Source organism: Cololabis saira, chromosome 9 (genome assembly GCF_033807715.1).
Source record: "Cololabis saira isolate AMF1-May2022 chromosome 9, fColSai1.1, whole genome shotgun sequence".
NCBI lineage: Eukaryota > Metazoa > Chordata > Actinopteri > Beloniformes > Belonidae > Cololabis > Cololabis saira.
The window spans coordinates 31,951,330-31,966,657 of NC_084595.1; the positions used below are offsets into that span (position 1 = coordinate 31,951,330).

General features: G+C 38.9%; 1 protein-coding gene across 2 annotated transcripts; it reads left to right on the plus strand.

The window, feature by feature from the left end:
- The first annotated feature begins 890 nt into the window (after positions 1–890).
- On the plus strand, positions 891–12,763 carry golm1 (golgi membrane protein 1). 2 transcript variants are annotated; one of them, XM_061729269.1, is made up of 11 exons: positions 891–1,129; positions 2,063–2,204; positions 4,088–4,267; positions 4,479–4,533; positions 4,661–4,763; positions 4,947–5,070; positions 6,264–6,426; positions 6,591–6,830; positions 10,067–10,222; positions 10,458–10,556; positions 11,365–12,763. In XM_061729269.1, exons 2-10 carry the CDS (start codon positions 2,076–2,078, stop codon positions 10,553–10,555), a joined length of 1,248 nt encoding a protein of 415 aa, XP_061585253.1. In that variant the 5' UTR covers positions 891–1,129; positions 2,063–2,075; the 3' UTR covers position 10,556; positions 11,365–12,763. The 2 variants fall into 2 exon arrangements, with proteins under 2 accessions (XP_061585253.1, XP_061585252.1); XM_061729268.1 differs by having other exon boundaries at positions 891–1,125.
- The last annotated feature ends 2,565 nt before the right edge of the window (positions 12,764–15,328 follow it).

A 15,328-nucleotide genomic window follows, 5' to 3' on the forward strand; every position in this document is an offset into this window, starting at 1 on the left:
AATGTTTAATGTCTAATTCAGCATTAGTGCAGGTCGGTGTCACGCTGCCATCCACCAAGTTGTTGTCAGCCTCTTTCAGTAAGTCAGAGATCATTTTAGTCTTAGACATTTTACAGCAGGCAAATCTGTAACATCCAGGAAAGCCAGAGTCCCCCCCAAAAAATGTCTGCATTTTGTTCCGCCTCTGTTTTTAAAGCAGTTTTCTGTATTCCCCTGGCTTTCCTGTTCCTTGTGCAGATTCAATGCAGTTCATTTGCCAAATACAAATCCAAAAGAGGCCCTGACATAAAAGTGGTATTGCAAATAATGTATCCTGAAATAGGTGAATATAGTTGCACCAATCACCACAACAAATTTCTTGTGTGTGTTAAACTACTTGACAATAAACTTCTTTCTGATTCTGATTCTGATATGGCATTACAAAATAAAAGTCCCACTAATAAAAAAATACCATTATGAAAGGTGTCATGAAATATGAAAAAGGTAGTATTATGAAATAAAGGCATCATGATAAACGTACCATTATGAAATAAAAGTGTTATGATTTGAAACATATACATTTTATTTATTAATTTTGTACTTACAGTGTCATATTTATTTATTTTACTGAACATTAATTAATTTCATTATTTATTTATTCGCCTGGTTGTGAATGAAATAGTGCTTCAAGCCTGAATTATTGTTCTGCGTTAAATCGACGCAGTTTACGGCGTAGGGTACGCGGCGACGCGACGTACGGTGCGTGTCGCCGCGTACCCTACGGCGTAGGCTCTGCGTTGGTGTAACGCGGGACCATAAATCATTTCATCACCTTTAGCGTCGTTCCCTGACTGTACAAGGGAGCCGTTGATCTTGCGGTGCTCGTGCCCGCGGCCCTGCCAGGAAGCGTAGTCGCGGGAGCGCGCACTCAGATGGGGTAGTTTAGCTGCTTTAGCTCGTTTAGCCTCACATTCTCTTTCCTTCCAGGGTTTGGGCTGGCAGCAAATGCCATACGCAGGGCAGCAAGGTTTATTTCATCATTATTTGTGAGAGGAACTCGAGCGGATTGTCAAATACACGTCGGTCCACCGGACCAAGAATTTGTTCCGGATTTTTTTCCCCGTTTTTTTGACCCGGATAGGTCTGGTAGGTATGTGCTTTAGCTGCTCACGCTGGCTAAAGCCTGAATTATGGTTCTGCGTTAAATCGACGCAGAGTACGCCGTACCTTACGCGGCAACGCGCACCGTAGGCTCTGCGTTGGTGTAACGCGGAACCATAAATCAGGCTTAACGCTGATGACAACAGTGGCTGCGTCGCTAGCCCTGTGTTGACACTTGGGTCATTTATTCAGATTTCTCTAATGATTTAGGCAATGCTTAGCACGGTTTTGACTATTCTGTTATTATTGTCTGTGTAGGCTGACCAGCTTTTGCCATGCAGGTACTGTTGCTGAGGGACAGGAAAGCATCCCTTTGCCGATTACAATAGTTTGCTGCTTTGCATCCAAGTAAAATTTATGTTAATAGTAGCTATGACATGCTGTGCTTTAAATAAGTAAAAACATTATTCAGTTTTATGAGCAGACTATTGCGTATGGTTTGTATTTTAGTCCAGGTTAAATTTGGACAGGAAAATTATAGTGTTTTATGTATGTCATCTGCAGTTAGATAGATAGATCTTTATTGTTATTACAACTATGTACAACGAAATTAAAAAGCAGAAGGTGGATCTCGGTTTGGATGTTGCAGTATATCATCTTTGCAAGACTAAAAATGTTTTTCAAGCTTGTACTTTTTTCATACAGCATGTTTATTGGCTCAGTAGCACTTTAAGGAAGTATTAGTGAAAATGTGAGTAGTATTTTCAAGCATCTTTTGTAATATTTTAACAAAACCTTTTCTCAACAACGTTATCAAGATGAAACTACAACAATATGTATCTTATAATGTAAACACAGTTTCTGTATGCTGTTATCCATACAGACATGCCTTATTTAAACATTTAGTTTGAGACTGAATGGGAAAGAAGTCTTCTAACCAGTGATGTTTTTTTTTTTTGTATGTGTCTGTGTATGTATTTAGTTTCTAGAAAATTATGGGTGGGCTGGGGAACGGGCGTCGCGGAGGAAGATCCCCCCCTCTAATAATTGCTGCCCTGATTGCCTGCATTTTGGTTTTGGGCTTCAACTACTGGGTGTCTAGTTCCCGCAACCTGGAGCTACAGGTAGGTTAGTCTACATACGTTTTAAAACTGAAGGTTAGTTATCTGTTAAATACACATGTTTCTTGTGCATTTTAGTTTCATTCCTTGTGAGTCAATTAATAAATTTGAGCAGACTTTTGAGACTCTTGAGGATATGATTCTGGTGTTTGGGATGATTTTGCCCAGACTGTGTCCTCCTCATCTTCTTCACCATCAGTGGACAAAGTGGTGGAAACTGAAAAAGGAAGAGTGTTGTGTGGTTTCCAGAGAAGAGTTGAGACAGGCTCTGGGTGGTCAGGTGGTGCGTCCAGATGACTGGACAACTACTGCTAATGTGATCAGGGAGATGGGTAAGAGATGGAAATGTATTGACAGGTGCCAGAAGTGTGATGGGGCGATGGAAAGAGTACTGAATGGTGGGACTACAGGGTGCAGTGATTAAACACAAAAGGTGGAGAATTGTAAAAACATCTGCTCAATAGTCCAGAGCAAGAAGAGTGTGGAAGAGAGGTGAAGAAGTGAGTACAAGCAGGTTGGAACAGGTGGTTAAAAGTGTCAGGTGGGATGTGTGATAAGACTATCAGCAAGAATCAAAGGAAAGGTGTACAAGACTATGGTGAGACCCACGATACTGTATGGTTTATGCCAGGGGTGGGCAACCCTGGTCCTCGAGAGACCCCATCCAGCATGTTTTAGAAGTTTTCCCTGCTCCTGCATATACTGTATATCCTTTAGGTTTTTACCAAACTTGTTATCAATCATTAATATGTATGCAGACAAGGAAAAAAAACAATTAATGGTCATCATCAGCCTGTCATCAAGGTCTCCACAACTCTGTTAAACACTGTTAATGTCATTTGCATCAGGGTATGTGGAACCAGGGAAACATCTGAAACGTTGACTCTTGAGGACCAATATTTCCAACCCCAAGTTTAGAGGCCGGCACTGGAAAAAAAAGACAGGAGGCAGTGCTTGGAAGTAGCAGACGTTAAGATGTGGGGTTCTTTTTGGGAGTGACAAGGATGGATACGATCAGGAATGAGTACATCAGAGGGACAGGGTGTGTTAGATGTTTTGGTGAGAAAGTCAGAGAGTGGGCCAGACTGAGATGGCTTGGACATGTGCAGAGGAGGGATAGTGACTGCATTCGTAGAAGGCTGATGAGGCTGGAATTGCCAAGAAAGAGACCTAGGAGAAGATCAAAGAAGAGATATATTTATGTATTGAAAGAGAGCATGGCATTGGTGTGTGAGAAGAGGATGCAGAGGATAGAGTTAGATGATTTGCTGTGGCGATCCCTGAAGGGAAGTTGAAGAAGAAGATGAACATGAAGGGTTCCAGCATCAACCCAAACCCAGTGTCTTTACGATACCAAATCATATTCAATGCAGTCATTACAAAAGATGCACTTATTGCTTCGTTGGTGTAGTATTGCAACACCGGTACATGAGTTAGACAAGCGTCATCAGCATTGTTCAGTGTGTTGTGTTTTTTTAAGCCCATATAAGGAACTCTGCTGCACTGTATTCAGTGTTGTGTAATTTTTTTCTAGAAAATTATACACATCAAACACAGTGAGTGAACTCTAGTTGTAAAAGAAAAAGTCTTTCCAACAGCAATGGTATTCCCAGGGAATTTCGGGGAAAACTTGTCCAACAAGTTAATCACCAACATCACACATGAAACTGTTATGAAGCCGGATCGTTGGACGGGCACATGTACTGATAAGATTTCTAAAAAGGTGCAGCTATACAGGAATTTACCATATGCAGCTGAGACAGCGCAGTTAGTGAATGGCAACGACACACACAGACAATATGGTACAATTATGCCATGTTAAAATGTCTTTAAGGGCAAGAGATGATCATTAAAATGTATTCAACTAAATTACATGTGTCACACAGACCAAGGTGTACGAGTTGGAAGGCCAGGTGCGACGTGGAGTAGCGGAGCGAGGTGCTGCAGAAAGTAAGAAGAATGAGTTCCAGGGGGAGATCCAGAGACAGAAGGAGCAGATTAGTCAAATAGAAAGGTTTTACAAGACACAGCTGGAGGAAGCCCAGAGCACCTGGAGCGAGGAGAAGGTGAACACCAACACCACTCACAGTTGACATTTTTACAGAACAAGGTGCCAGTTGGTTAAAAGTGCTCATTTACCTGTTGTATCCGAAGTGGAACCACAAAGGAATTTGGAGATTCTTCAGTGTGATTCACAAACAAACGTCTTTAAGGGAAGTTTTGATACAAACTGTTTAGCAACAAAAATATTGATACACGTTGTATATTTGCTTCCAGGTTGTACTGCAGCAGAACATTTCCTCCAGTTCTGCAACCATACAAGAACTTAAAGGTACACTTATGTCAAAATTAAATTTCTACTTTTCAAAAACTGAATTGCCGTATCAAACCACAGAACTGAAAACAAAATGCTTCTGTTTGTATGTGTGCCATGGCACCTTTATTTCTGTGTACTGCAGGTCAGCTGAATCAGCTCAATGAGGATTTGGGAAAGCTTCAGAAGAAGCTGTGGAGTTGTCAGGACAACATCAATACCCTCAACGACAAACTCACTTATGACATGTAAGGGAAAGATTTCTGTTTCTGCTTTAATATGATTACCTACAGCTTTATTTATTATGTATAATTGGCACAAACTATAAATGATTCTTAACTCGCTGTTAGGCATTGCTATTTCAGGCGAACGGTGTGACAGTTTTGTCTGTCCAGGTTAACATGAATGCTTTGGTTTGTGCACCTGTGCAGGACACACTGTCACTCCCAAGTCCTGTCCCAGAAGGAGTTGTGTGATGAAAGAGTGGTCGCAGCTAAACTTGAGGTTCAGAAAAAAATGGAGAAGCTTATCCCACCTCCGAGTGTCCTATCACAGGTAAGATGGATTTCGTCTTTGATAGCAAAAATAAGTGCAAGATTTAAACTATCCCTCTTCATGGGATGTGACATGAGTCTTTCTTTTGCACTGAGATCAGGACAGAGGGCACAATCAGTCAAGCCATTTAAGAAAAGGCAAAGGTTGTCTGTATATGCTAAATCCAGACTAATCGCCGCATATTGATGCACTGCAGCCTATAGATCTGTCAGTATGCTCAGTTGGAATCAGTAACTGTTTTACAACATGTTGTAAAACTTCACTGGCATTGGGCAGAATTAATAAAATTTTAAAATATCAACTCTCACATATCACAAAATAATGTAATTTAGGACGATTTATTATTATTTTTTATTTTTTGCCACATATTCTGGCTTGTAATATGAATGACGCACATACTTCAGGCAGTAGCGTCTGCAAGTAGCATCAAGGTCAAGCTGGTGTTTCTAACCACGTTGTGTTTTTTTCAAGTCTGATGGATATCTCTGAAAGTTCTCCCTCCAAACAATATGAGACTGACTGATCATATTTCATGTCGGCTTAAAAAAGTTCAGGCAATAGGCTTTACAACAGACATATAGGCTCCCGATGGGTCCAGATGTCAAAACCTAAATTCATTTTAATTATTATTATTATTGTTGTTCTCATTTTTAATTGTTGAAAGAAAAAAAAATAGTATTGGATCAGCTATATGCAAAATTCGCGTCAGTCTGCAAATTAAAATTGAATTCAATTATCAACAATTTATGTCAACTTTGATAAATGCAATATGCTTCCAAAGTCAGTGAATAATTGTTTCAAAATCAGAATAATTTCTTTGTCCTGCAATGGACAGGCGACCTGTCCAGGGTGAACCCCTGCCTTTGCAGAGAGAGCTGGGACAGACTCCAGCAGACCCCGTGGCCCTGAACAGGATTAAACAAACACAGAGGATGGATGGGTGATTTTATTGTTGACCAAAATAAACCAAGACCAAACTGATCAGCATTACTTGGACCCCCTTTTCTTGGTCACTTATCCTTGGTACATTATTCCAATATTGAAACTGAGTTGCAATTTATAACACTAAATATAGAAGCCACATTAAATGGGAAGTCTTGTTGTTTTTGATGTGAGGGAGTTTGATTCTGCTTGCTTCTTTGTTGCTTCTGCTGTGACTTTATTGAACATGATGGTGATCTTTACCCCCACAGCACAAAAACAACGAGAATGGAATACTGGAAGAAGATACAACGGTCAAGGCTGTGCTTGACGGAATTCAAACAGCCACTGTTTTAAGCCACACACCAAGCCCTTCTCAGCCCAAAGAAAAGGAACCCCCTGAAATGCTGACCAACGATATCATCATGAGCAGAGGTTAAAAAAGAAAAAAATGCATAAATATAATCTTGTTCTGGCTGCTTGACTGAAATGTAAAACATAAATAACATTGACTGTGTTGTGCTCATATATGCACTTACTGCTCATAATTAATCATGTGCAACTTCATGTAGCATTTGGTTTGTACCTTATTTATCCAGGTTCTGATGTCTCAGTGGGACAGCCTCCCAACAAGGACCTGTCCACGCTGGAGCTCCAGTCTGCGCCTTCAGCTGTTGTCAAGGAGGATGCTTTGCAGCCGAAAGAGGGAGATGTAAAAACAGATGATGTCAAAACAGATGAGACTGAAACCGAGACCAGTAAACACTTGATGGATAATCTGACTGAGGATAAAGAAATGGAGGTGATGGATACTCATGAAGAAGATGCTCAGACGGAAGGTAAGCAATAAAAGTCAGAGCTTTAAACACAAGAGTAAACACCAGGATTTGCGCTTTGTCACTGAACAGGTTCTGTACAGGTCTTTTCTCTTGGCCATGAAGTAGAATTAAAGAGGAAAGAAATAATTAGAATAAGGCGATAAGAACTGCATGGAAATACTAAACTCAAAATAAAATCATCAGACTGACAATACGGTTGGATCGTATTTCATCAATTTAAATCAATGTCAATTTTCTTTTCCATTTTAACTGTAAAAGACAAAACATGCAACTGTAGTCATCTGCACAAAGTTAATATGATCCTTGGTCCCGCTGAAAATATGACATGATATTTATAATGTAAAAATACCACATTTTAAGTTGTTGGTGGCTGTGAAAACATTTATCTTACACTTTATAATATGTATGCAAATGCGCCATGGCTGCCCCATGTACTGTGTGTTCGCTTAGCAAGTTTAGCATTGATTTTAATGTGCTAACATACCATCTCAGGTGACACCAGTCATTTGTCTCTTGTGACCACAACAAAACCAGTTCAATACAGATGTGGTCACCACTTGTGAACGTTCCACTGAAACAGTACATTTATTTAATTATTGCTCTTTTTCCTCATCACTCTGGCAGCTTTTTTATTTGTACATTTGTTGTAATATTTCTCTCTCTTTATCATCTCACACTTTATTATTTTGAGCAACACTGCGTTCAAAATAACCCGCTCACTCTTTCACGGGTTATTTCTATGTCCACGTTAACAAAATAATTGATTTACTGCAAAATCCCTCCATGGCTGGTGAACAGAACAGTTAATGTGAATTAAGGCTGGGCGATATGGACCAAAAGTCATATCTCGATATTTTCTAGCTGAATGACGATACTCGATATATATCGATATTTTTTCTGTGCCATAATTGGGGTTTCCCCCAAAGCATTATAGCATAGCATCTCTGTTAGCTTCATTTTTTTCTGAGGCAAACCCTTAAAAAAACAGTCAGTTTTAATACAAAGCCTCGTGCCAAATGTCACACAGGTACCTTTATTAACAGAGGTCTGCACAATATCAAAATGTATAAAACAAATGAAGTAAAAATAAACTTCCTGCATATATAGAATAAAAATGCTTCTTGAATAAAATAAAACAAATATCCCTTTCCTGCATAACAATTAAATTAAAATACCCTGTGCAATTAATACAATGTACACAGTAACAGGCAGACTTTTCCACTGAGGTTGACAGTTGTGCAAATAACAAAACTTTTGTGCAAATCTCAAATAAAACATTCAAGTCAATTTGTCACAAAATAAGCTATATCAAAATCATAAAAACATTTTTTTTTTTTTTATAATCGATATAAACGATATTGTCTTGTACCATATAGCGTTTGAAAATATATCGATATATATTAAAATCTCGATATATCGCCCAGCCCTAATGTGAATAGACCAAAGCGTAAAAATGTAGAGTCCAAGTAAGCAAATCATTCTTTGTTGATACATAGAAAATAGATTTCTGTAGCCAAGTGCACATTCGTAGGTGTTTCAGAGCTGTGTCTTTATTTCACATTCCTAAAAATACATGCTTGATACTAAATTGAAAATGTGTGGCCAAGGATATATTTGCTTTGTATTTCAGGAGAACAAGGCTTTGAAGGTTTTTAAGATAATGGAGAGTATTATTATTTTTAAACATGCAGAGCACCTCAAGGCTGCATTCACACTGATGATGCTCGGTTCGGATTTTCTTTTTATTGCAATACTTGTTCACATTAGTGGTTAGTCTTATATAACTGTCCATTGTGAACAGATTCTGCTTTGAAGTGACCACGCAGTGAAATGATGTCAAACACAGTACATCAACTGTACTGGAGTAGATATAGATGCAACTACAGTGAGCGTGTAGGATTATTTATTTATTTAATTCATTTTTAAGATGACAAATTCATAAACTGAATATAACAAGAAGAAGCCTGAGGAAAAGGAGAGCATGATTTTGACCATTCGCCATGGCTCCAACATCTGTACAGAGATGTGTGTGAATGGGGGATCAGAGCCAGCAGTGGAGTGACTGTCACATGACCGGCTTCACTGAAACAGATTTTCATCCAAAAGAAATCGCAGAATTGGGACATCACTTGCATAACGGTGAGGTCAAAGAAGGATGACATGTGACCTGACGGTTCACAGTCAAGTCGCATTGGAAAATGTCAGATAGGTAACCTAAAGTTAAAAAAGCATTAGGTGATGTAAATTGCATCAGATTAAATGATACCACCTTTTATGGTGAAATGCAACAGATAAAAAAACCTGTTGTGTTCAGTTTTGTGATTTCCAACAGCCTTTGATGCCAAATGTTCTCAGAACACTTTGCAGTGCTGTCCCCCCGGTGCTCTCAGGGTAAGGCACTTCATTTTCTGCCTCTTGTTTGGGGCTGAGTGTAATTCAAGGTCTTTTATCTTCCCTCTCACAGATTGGTTCTGTATAATATGTTTTAAACCACTTGGTGACTATCTGGACTGAAACTGAGTGTATTAGATTATCATGAATAAAGACTTGAGTAGATTTAGGTAATCAGTTGCCTGCAATCGGGTCAGAACAAACATCAAGCGTCTTGATGCAGGAACGACACAGAACAAGCTATACATAATAATTTTGAACACCACAAAATGATGAATAAACATTACGATTCTGTTAAACAGGTTATTGTGACACCAGAGCTAATCTGTAAAATCTGTAAATATGTATGGTTGTAGCCAGAGGCTAATTTCCACCATTCGTCCCCGCGGCAAATTAATGCCAGACACAGAATCAGACATCAGCAGACAAAGTAGACAACATATGACATTTATACCAACAAAAACACAACATTAAAAGATACAACAGAAATCAGTAAACATAATATATTAGGATAACTGCAGTTAAGATTTTTGCCTATGTTATAAAGTGCAAAACTGCACGACTGGGAGACAGAGGCAGTATGGTCAGAGAAAGATAACTGGTCATCAGTCTGACATGAAGTTTTTTGCAACCTTGGTAGGAACAGTAATAGAGGTGACGACTATATATTTATTTATATCGATCAAATGATGGACAAGGATAAGCAGGGGTTTAGTTCACAAGCTAAGTTGAAGGTAATGTTCCTTCATGCAGACACATGCAAGTAAAACAAAATAAAATGCAGGCATTTGTTTGCAGGCAGAGCCCTGATTTTCATTAAAGTAAACATTGCTTTATTCTTTCAGATGTTGACCCCGGGATGGAGGGTCTACTCATTGGTCAAGGGAAGATGGATGACACTCCTGGTCAGAAAGTTGACGAGCCAGAGGAATATGATGTAGATGAGCCAGTACTAGGTGGAATCCCTCAACAGGAGAATAAACAGGCTGAAGAAAATGTTGGTATGTGTGTTGATATTTGGTAAATGCTAAAGCATATGGTGAAGGAGCCTGAATAAGTTGAGACATTCTTTTCTATACATTTATGTTTATTTGTACTGAATGCAGTTAACCATTTGAAGGTTAGCAGTAGTGTTTGTGTAAACGAGCATCATTTACTTGTAAAAAATAAGGAAATGCTATCCAGCAGAAGTATACATGTATGTCATGTTTATTACCTCCTTATACTGTTTGATAGACAAGGAGCTGGAGGAGGAACTGGCTGACTACAACGGGGATGATGAGAATGAAGGAGAATTTGAAGCAGACAAACAAGCTGCACTTGCTCAAATCTGAGGTATACACTGAAATACACACTAATGCTTTCCAACTGGTTATCACTTTGTGTGATTTATATCTCAATTGGGCTACAAATAAAAATGTGTTAGGATGTTTGGAGAGAATGTGTTATCTAAATATCTGAATGGGAAATCTCTTTTCCAACTCATGATGGCGCATGTTGTTCCAACATCATGGATCAATGAATAAAACCAGTTTAGATTGGTGCGGCCTTATGGAAAGAGATGGCAGTGCCAGATGAAGCTCCTCAGGGACACCCAGTGGATGAGCATTAACATTTATGATCGAGTTCAAATAACCGGACGTGCTGTCACACGTTTGGATATTATTTAGGTTGTTTTTACAGTCAAAATTTTACACATCACTACAGCTGAAAGTACACCATTGCTGGTTTGTGTGGTGGTTTTATTTTTTCCTCTTTTCCCTTTTTTCTTTCTTCCAAGGGATAGCAACACTAGAAAGGGAAGAGTTATCAATCAGTAACACATAGCTGTCCGGGTGGGACATAATACAAGTAGTTATGATAACGTCTGTCATTCATTCAGTGTGGGTATGTTTTGGAGTTTTTCTCTGGAACGTTTTAGTTCAGTCAGCAGTGGAACAAAATCTTAGGCTGTCTTTGATCGATCAGTTGTTGCTTAGTCTGCAGTTAGAAGCTCTAAACATTTGGACATTGTTTAACTTGCACTTGTACAAAATATGCTACCATAAAAGATCAGCCGAGAAATTGTTGACACGTCCAATAACTCCGCTGTAACTAATTGTCATTTAGGTTGAATAATTGAAAGGTTTCTATCTTTTTGCAGAGCAGGAGGTAAAGGATCCTGCACATCACATCAGAGAACAGCACCTGTTCAACACAATCCAACAGCATCATGCTGGCACCATGCACCAACATTTTCTTCACAAAAGTCTTCTGGGTGATTTTCCTATTTTCTCACCAATGGTTCAGTTGTCTGGGAGTATAGCAAATTTGACTGATAAACTAAGACTTAAAAATAGTACCCCTCAACATTTTTGAAAATCTGGGGATTTTGACGATGTGTTGACATGTGTTATGTTCACCCCATAACAGCTGGGACTTAAGTTATGCGGAGACCCCTGTAGGGTTACAGGGTGTGAAATGCTGTGAAGAGTTTGAAAGATCTGAGTAATTCCAGTGGTACAAGTCCGCCAGCAGAGGGCACAGCAACACAAGCCCTGCCTCTCTGGGATATAAGAGTTCCTTGAACAATCCTTCATGTTTCCTACAGTCTTGTAGAAATGTTTTTGTGGTTTAAGTGCATGTTATGGGGTCTCTTAAATATCAGTCATCTGAGGCTTTCTGCACAAAGTAGCAGACGTTTGCAGTTAATACCCTCCTTTTTATAAATGAAATACAGTCATTTTTGAATTGTTGTTGCCTTTCTGTGATAATTTAAGACTCTTATTCTGAGCGGGGTGTAACGTCCTAAGGTTGAATGTTTGCAAATATTTCTAAATCAAAACAAAGGAACAGGTAGAAACACTTAATTCTGGGTGACATGTTGCTGTTTGCCTTATCAGTGCTGTTTTAATTATTTGTTCTGTAATTAGCTACTGCAGCTAAAAATTAAATGTAAATGATTTTACTTTGTGGATTCTGTCGCTGATCTGCTGAATGAAATGGACTACATGTAGCTGAGAATGTCGATTTCTGACAGTTGCTGTAACATAATGAAGGATATTTGCACAAAGCATGAAGAACGCCTTGACCTCGATGACTCTTTCCAGTCAGGTAATATCAGCCGTTTAGGTGTACTGCTAGTATTCATTTAGTCAAACATTAACTGCACTAATTTGCATAGATCATGTCCCTTACTTTCCAGGTAATGTTTCATGTTCCATGATGAAAGTGGAGACATCCAGGTACTTAGCATTTCATTCCCATATATTTTGATTATCAGCCATAGGCCATCATTTTTTATGGCCTAACGGGATGGGGAAGTTGGTTTACTACGAGGCTCTTATTTGATTATCCGTTGGGACTCACATTATTTTAGCTTCATCTGATATCCTGCTGTCTGGTTCAAAGACAGGTGGCTAAAACTCCTACTCTCGTTTTCATTTATTGTCACAGAGCTGTAGTCTCACTGTTTCAAACTCAACAAAAAAAAAGATTCTTGTGTATTGTATAGTTGCTGTTCTGCAAACCCTACATTTTTTTAGTCCACCAGAAGCTGTTTTGTTTTGAAATATATTATTTTGTATTTTTTTAAAGGGCTGTGTAAGTTCAAATGATCTTAAATCGCTTAATCAGAGAAGTGTGCATGTAACAATATCTACAGAAGTTTGTTTGCTAAGAGATTTTTAGATTTGTTTTTTTTGTTTGTTTGTTTGTTCAACCGAATTGTAGAGACTCTGAGAAAAACTGGATGGATGTTTTGATGTTTTCATTAACAAATTAATTTATTTTCATATTTACAGTTTCACTGTAAACGTTGGCCTGTGCTCTTGAGTTCAAAAGTGCTGAGATACTGAACAGGATTAACATTCAGCTGCCAACACTTACCAGGACTGTAACTACCAAAACAGAGGCGAGGGAAACCGTAACTGGATAGACGACATATTATTTTCATCTGAACATGAGCTAAAAAAGCGGAAAATCCACATTAGTCCTACAGCAGCACTTAAACATAATGCATATTAACCAAAACATGTTTTGCCTGCTTCTCCCATCTATTTTATTTTTTGTTGACGGATTTATTGAGAATTTTTTAATAGTCATTGTTCGTAACTGCGATGCCCTGGCGACTTCTGTGTAGTGTTACAATGCTTTGTCTGCCAGATAGTGTAAATTAATTGTTTCTATGATTTTTATCAATGTGATTTCTTTTTTTAAATATTGAATTGTTAGATGGTGAATTTTATTATTTCTGGACTGGATAATTTAAATAATCAAAGCCTTTGTTGATTATTTAAAAAAAAAAAGATAAAATGTTTTATAATAATATGATGTCTAGTTTTGTGTTTATTGGTTTGTTCAAACTTGAACAATTAACACAACATGGTACATCCACACAAATGACAAAATATCAATGCAGGTGCGTGTTATTTGACTTAGAGCTTAAAGATGCGTCTGAAAAGATCCCAGACAGATTCTAGTTGAAACCAGAGGGATTAATTAATGTATTTAAAAAAAATCTTGAATGAACCTTCAAAAGGACATGTGCTGGATGTGAGAGATGGATAGATAGATATTTTATTATTCCCAGAGGGAAGTGAGAAAGTGCAGTGAGATAAAGTACTATACTATATATATATATATATATATATATATATATATATATATATATATATATATATATATATATATATATACATACATATACACAGTGGGGCAAAAAAGTATTTAGTCAGACACCAATTGTGCAAGTTCTCCCACTTAATAAGATGAGAGAGGCCTGTAATTTTCATCATAGGTACACTTCAACTATGAGAGACAGAATGAGGGGAAAGAATCCAGGAAATCCCATTGTAGAATTTTTACTGTATTAATTGGTAAATTCCTCTGTAAAATACGTATTTGGTCACCTACAAACTAGCAAGATTTCTGTCTTTCACAGACCTGTAACTTCTTTAAGAGGCTCCTCTGTCCTCCACTCGTTACCTGTATTAATGGCACCTGTTTTAACTCATTATCAGTATAAAAGACACCTGTCCACAACCTCAAACAGTCACACTCCAAACTCCACTATGGCCAAGACCAAAGAGATGTCAAAGGACGTGAGAAACAAAATTGTAGACCTGCACCAGGCTGGGAAGACTGAATCTGCAATAGGTAAGCAGCTTGGTGTGAAGAAATCAACTGTGGGAGCAATTATTAGAAAATGGAAGACACACAAGACACTGATAACCTCCCTCGATCTGGGGCTCCACGCAAGATCTCACCCCGTGGGTAAAAATGATCACAAGAACGGTGAGTAAAAATCCCAGAACCACACAGGGACCTAGTGAACGACCTGCAGAGAGCTGGGACCAAAGTAACAAAGGAACCATCAGTAACACACTACGCCGCCAGGGACTCAGATCCTCTAGTGCCAGGCGTGTCCTCCTGCTGAAGCCAGTACATGTCCAGGCCCGTCTAAAGTTTGCTAGAGAGCATTTGGATGATGCAGAAGAGGATTGGAAGAATGTTATATGGTCAGATGAAACCAAAATAGAACTTTTTGGTAGAAACGCAACGTGTCGTGTTTGGAGGAGAAAGAAAGCTGAGTTACATCCAAATAACACCAACCCTACTGTGAAGCATGGGGGTGGAAACATCATGCTTTGGGGAGGTTTTTCTGTAAAGGAACCAGGACGACTGATCCGTGTAAGGGAAAGAATGAATGGGGCCATGTATCGTGAGATTTTGAGTGAAAACCTTCCATCAGCAAGGGCATTGAAGATGAAACGTGGCTGGGTCTTTCAGCATGACAATGATCCCAAACACACCGCCCGGGCAACGAAGGAGTGGCTTCGTAAGAAACATTTCATGGTCCTGGAGTGGCCTAGCCAGTCTCCAGATCTCAACCCCATAGAAAATCTTTTTAAGTGGGAGAACTTGCACAACTGGTGTCTGACTAAATACTTTTTTCTTTTTTTCCCCACTGTACTGTAGTCTGTCAGTGGAGCAGTTCACTGCAGCAGCTCCTCTGCCCCATCACCAGCTCATGCAATGGGTGGCTGCTTGTGTCCATGATGGAGTGCAGTTTATGCAGCGCTTTCTTGTCTGCCACAGACACCACAGAGTCCTGCTCTGTGCCAATG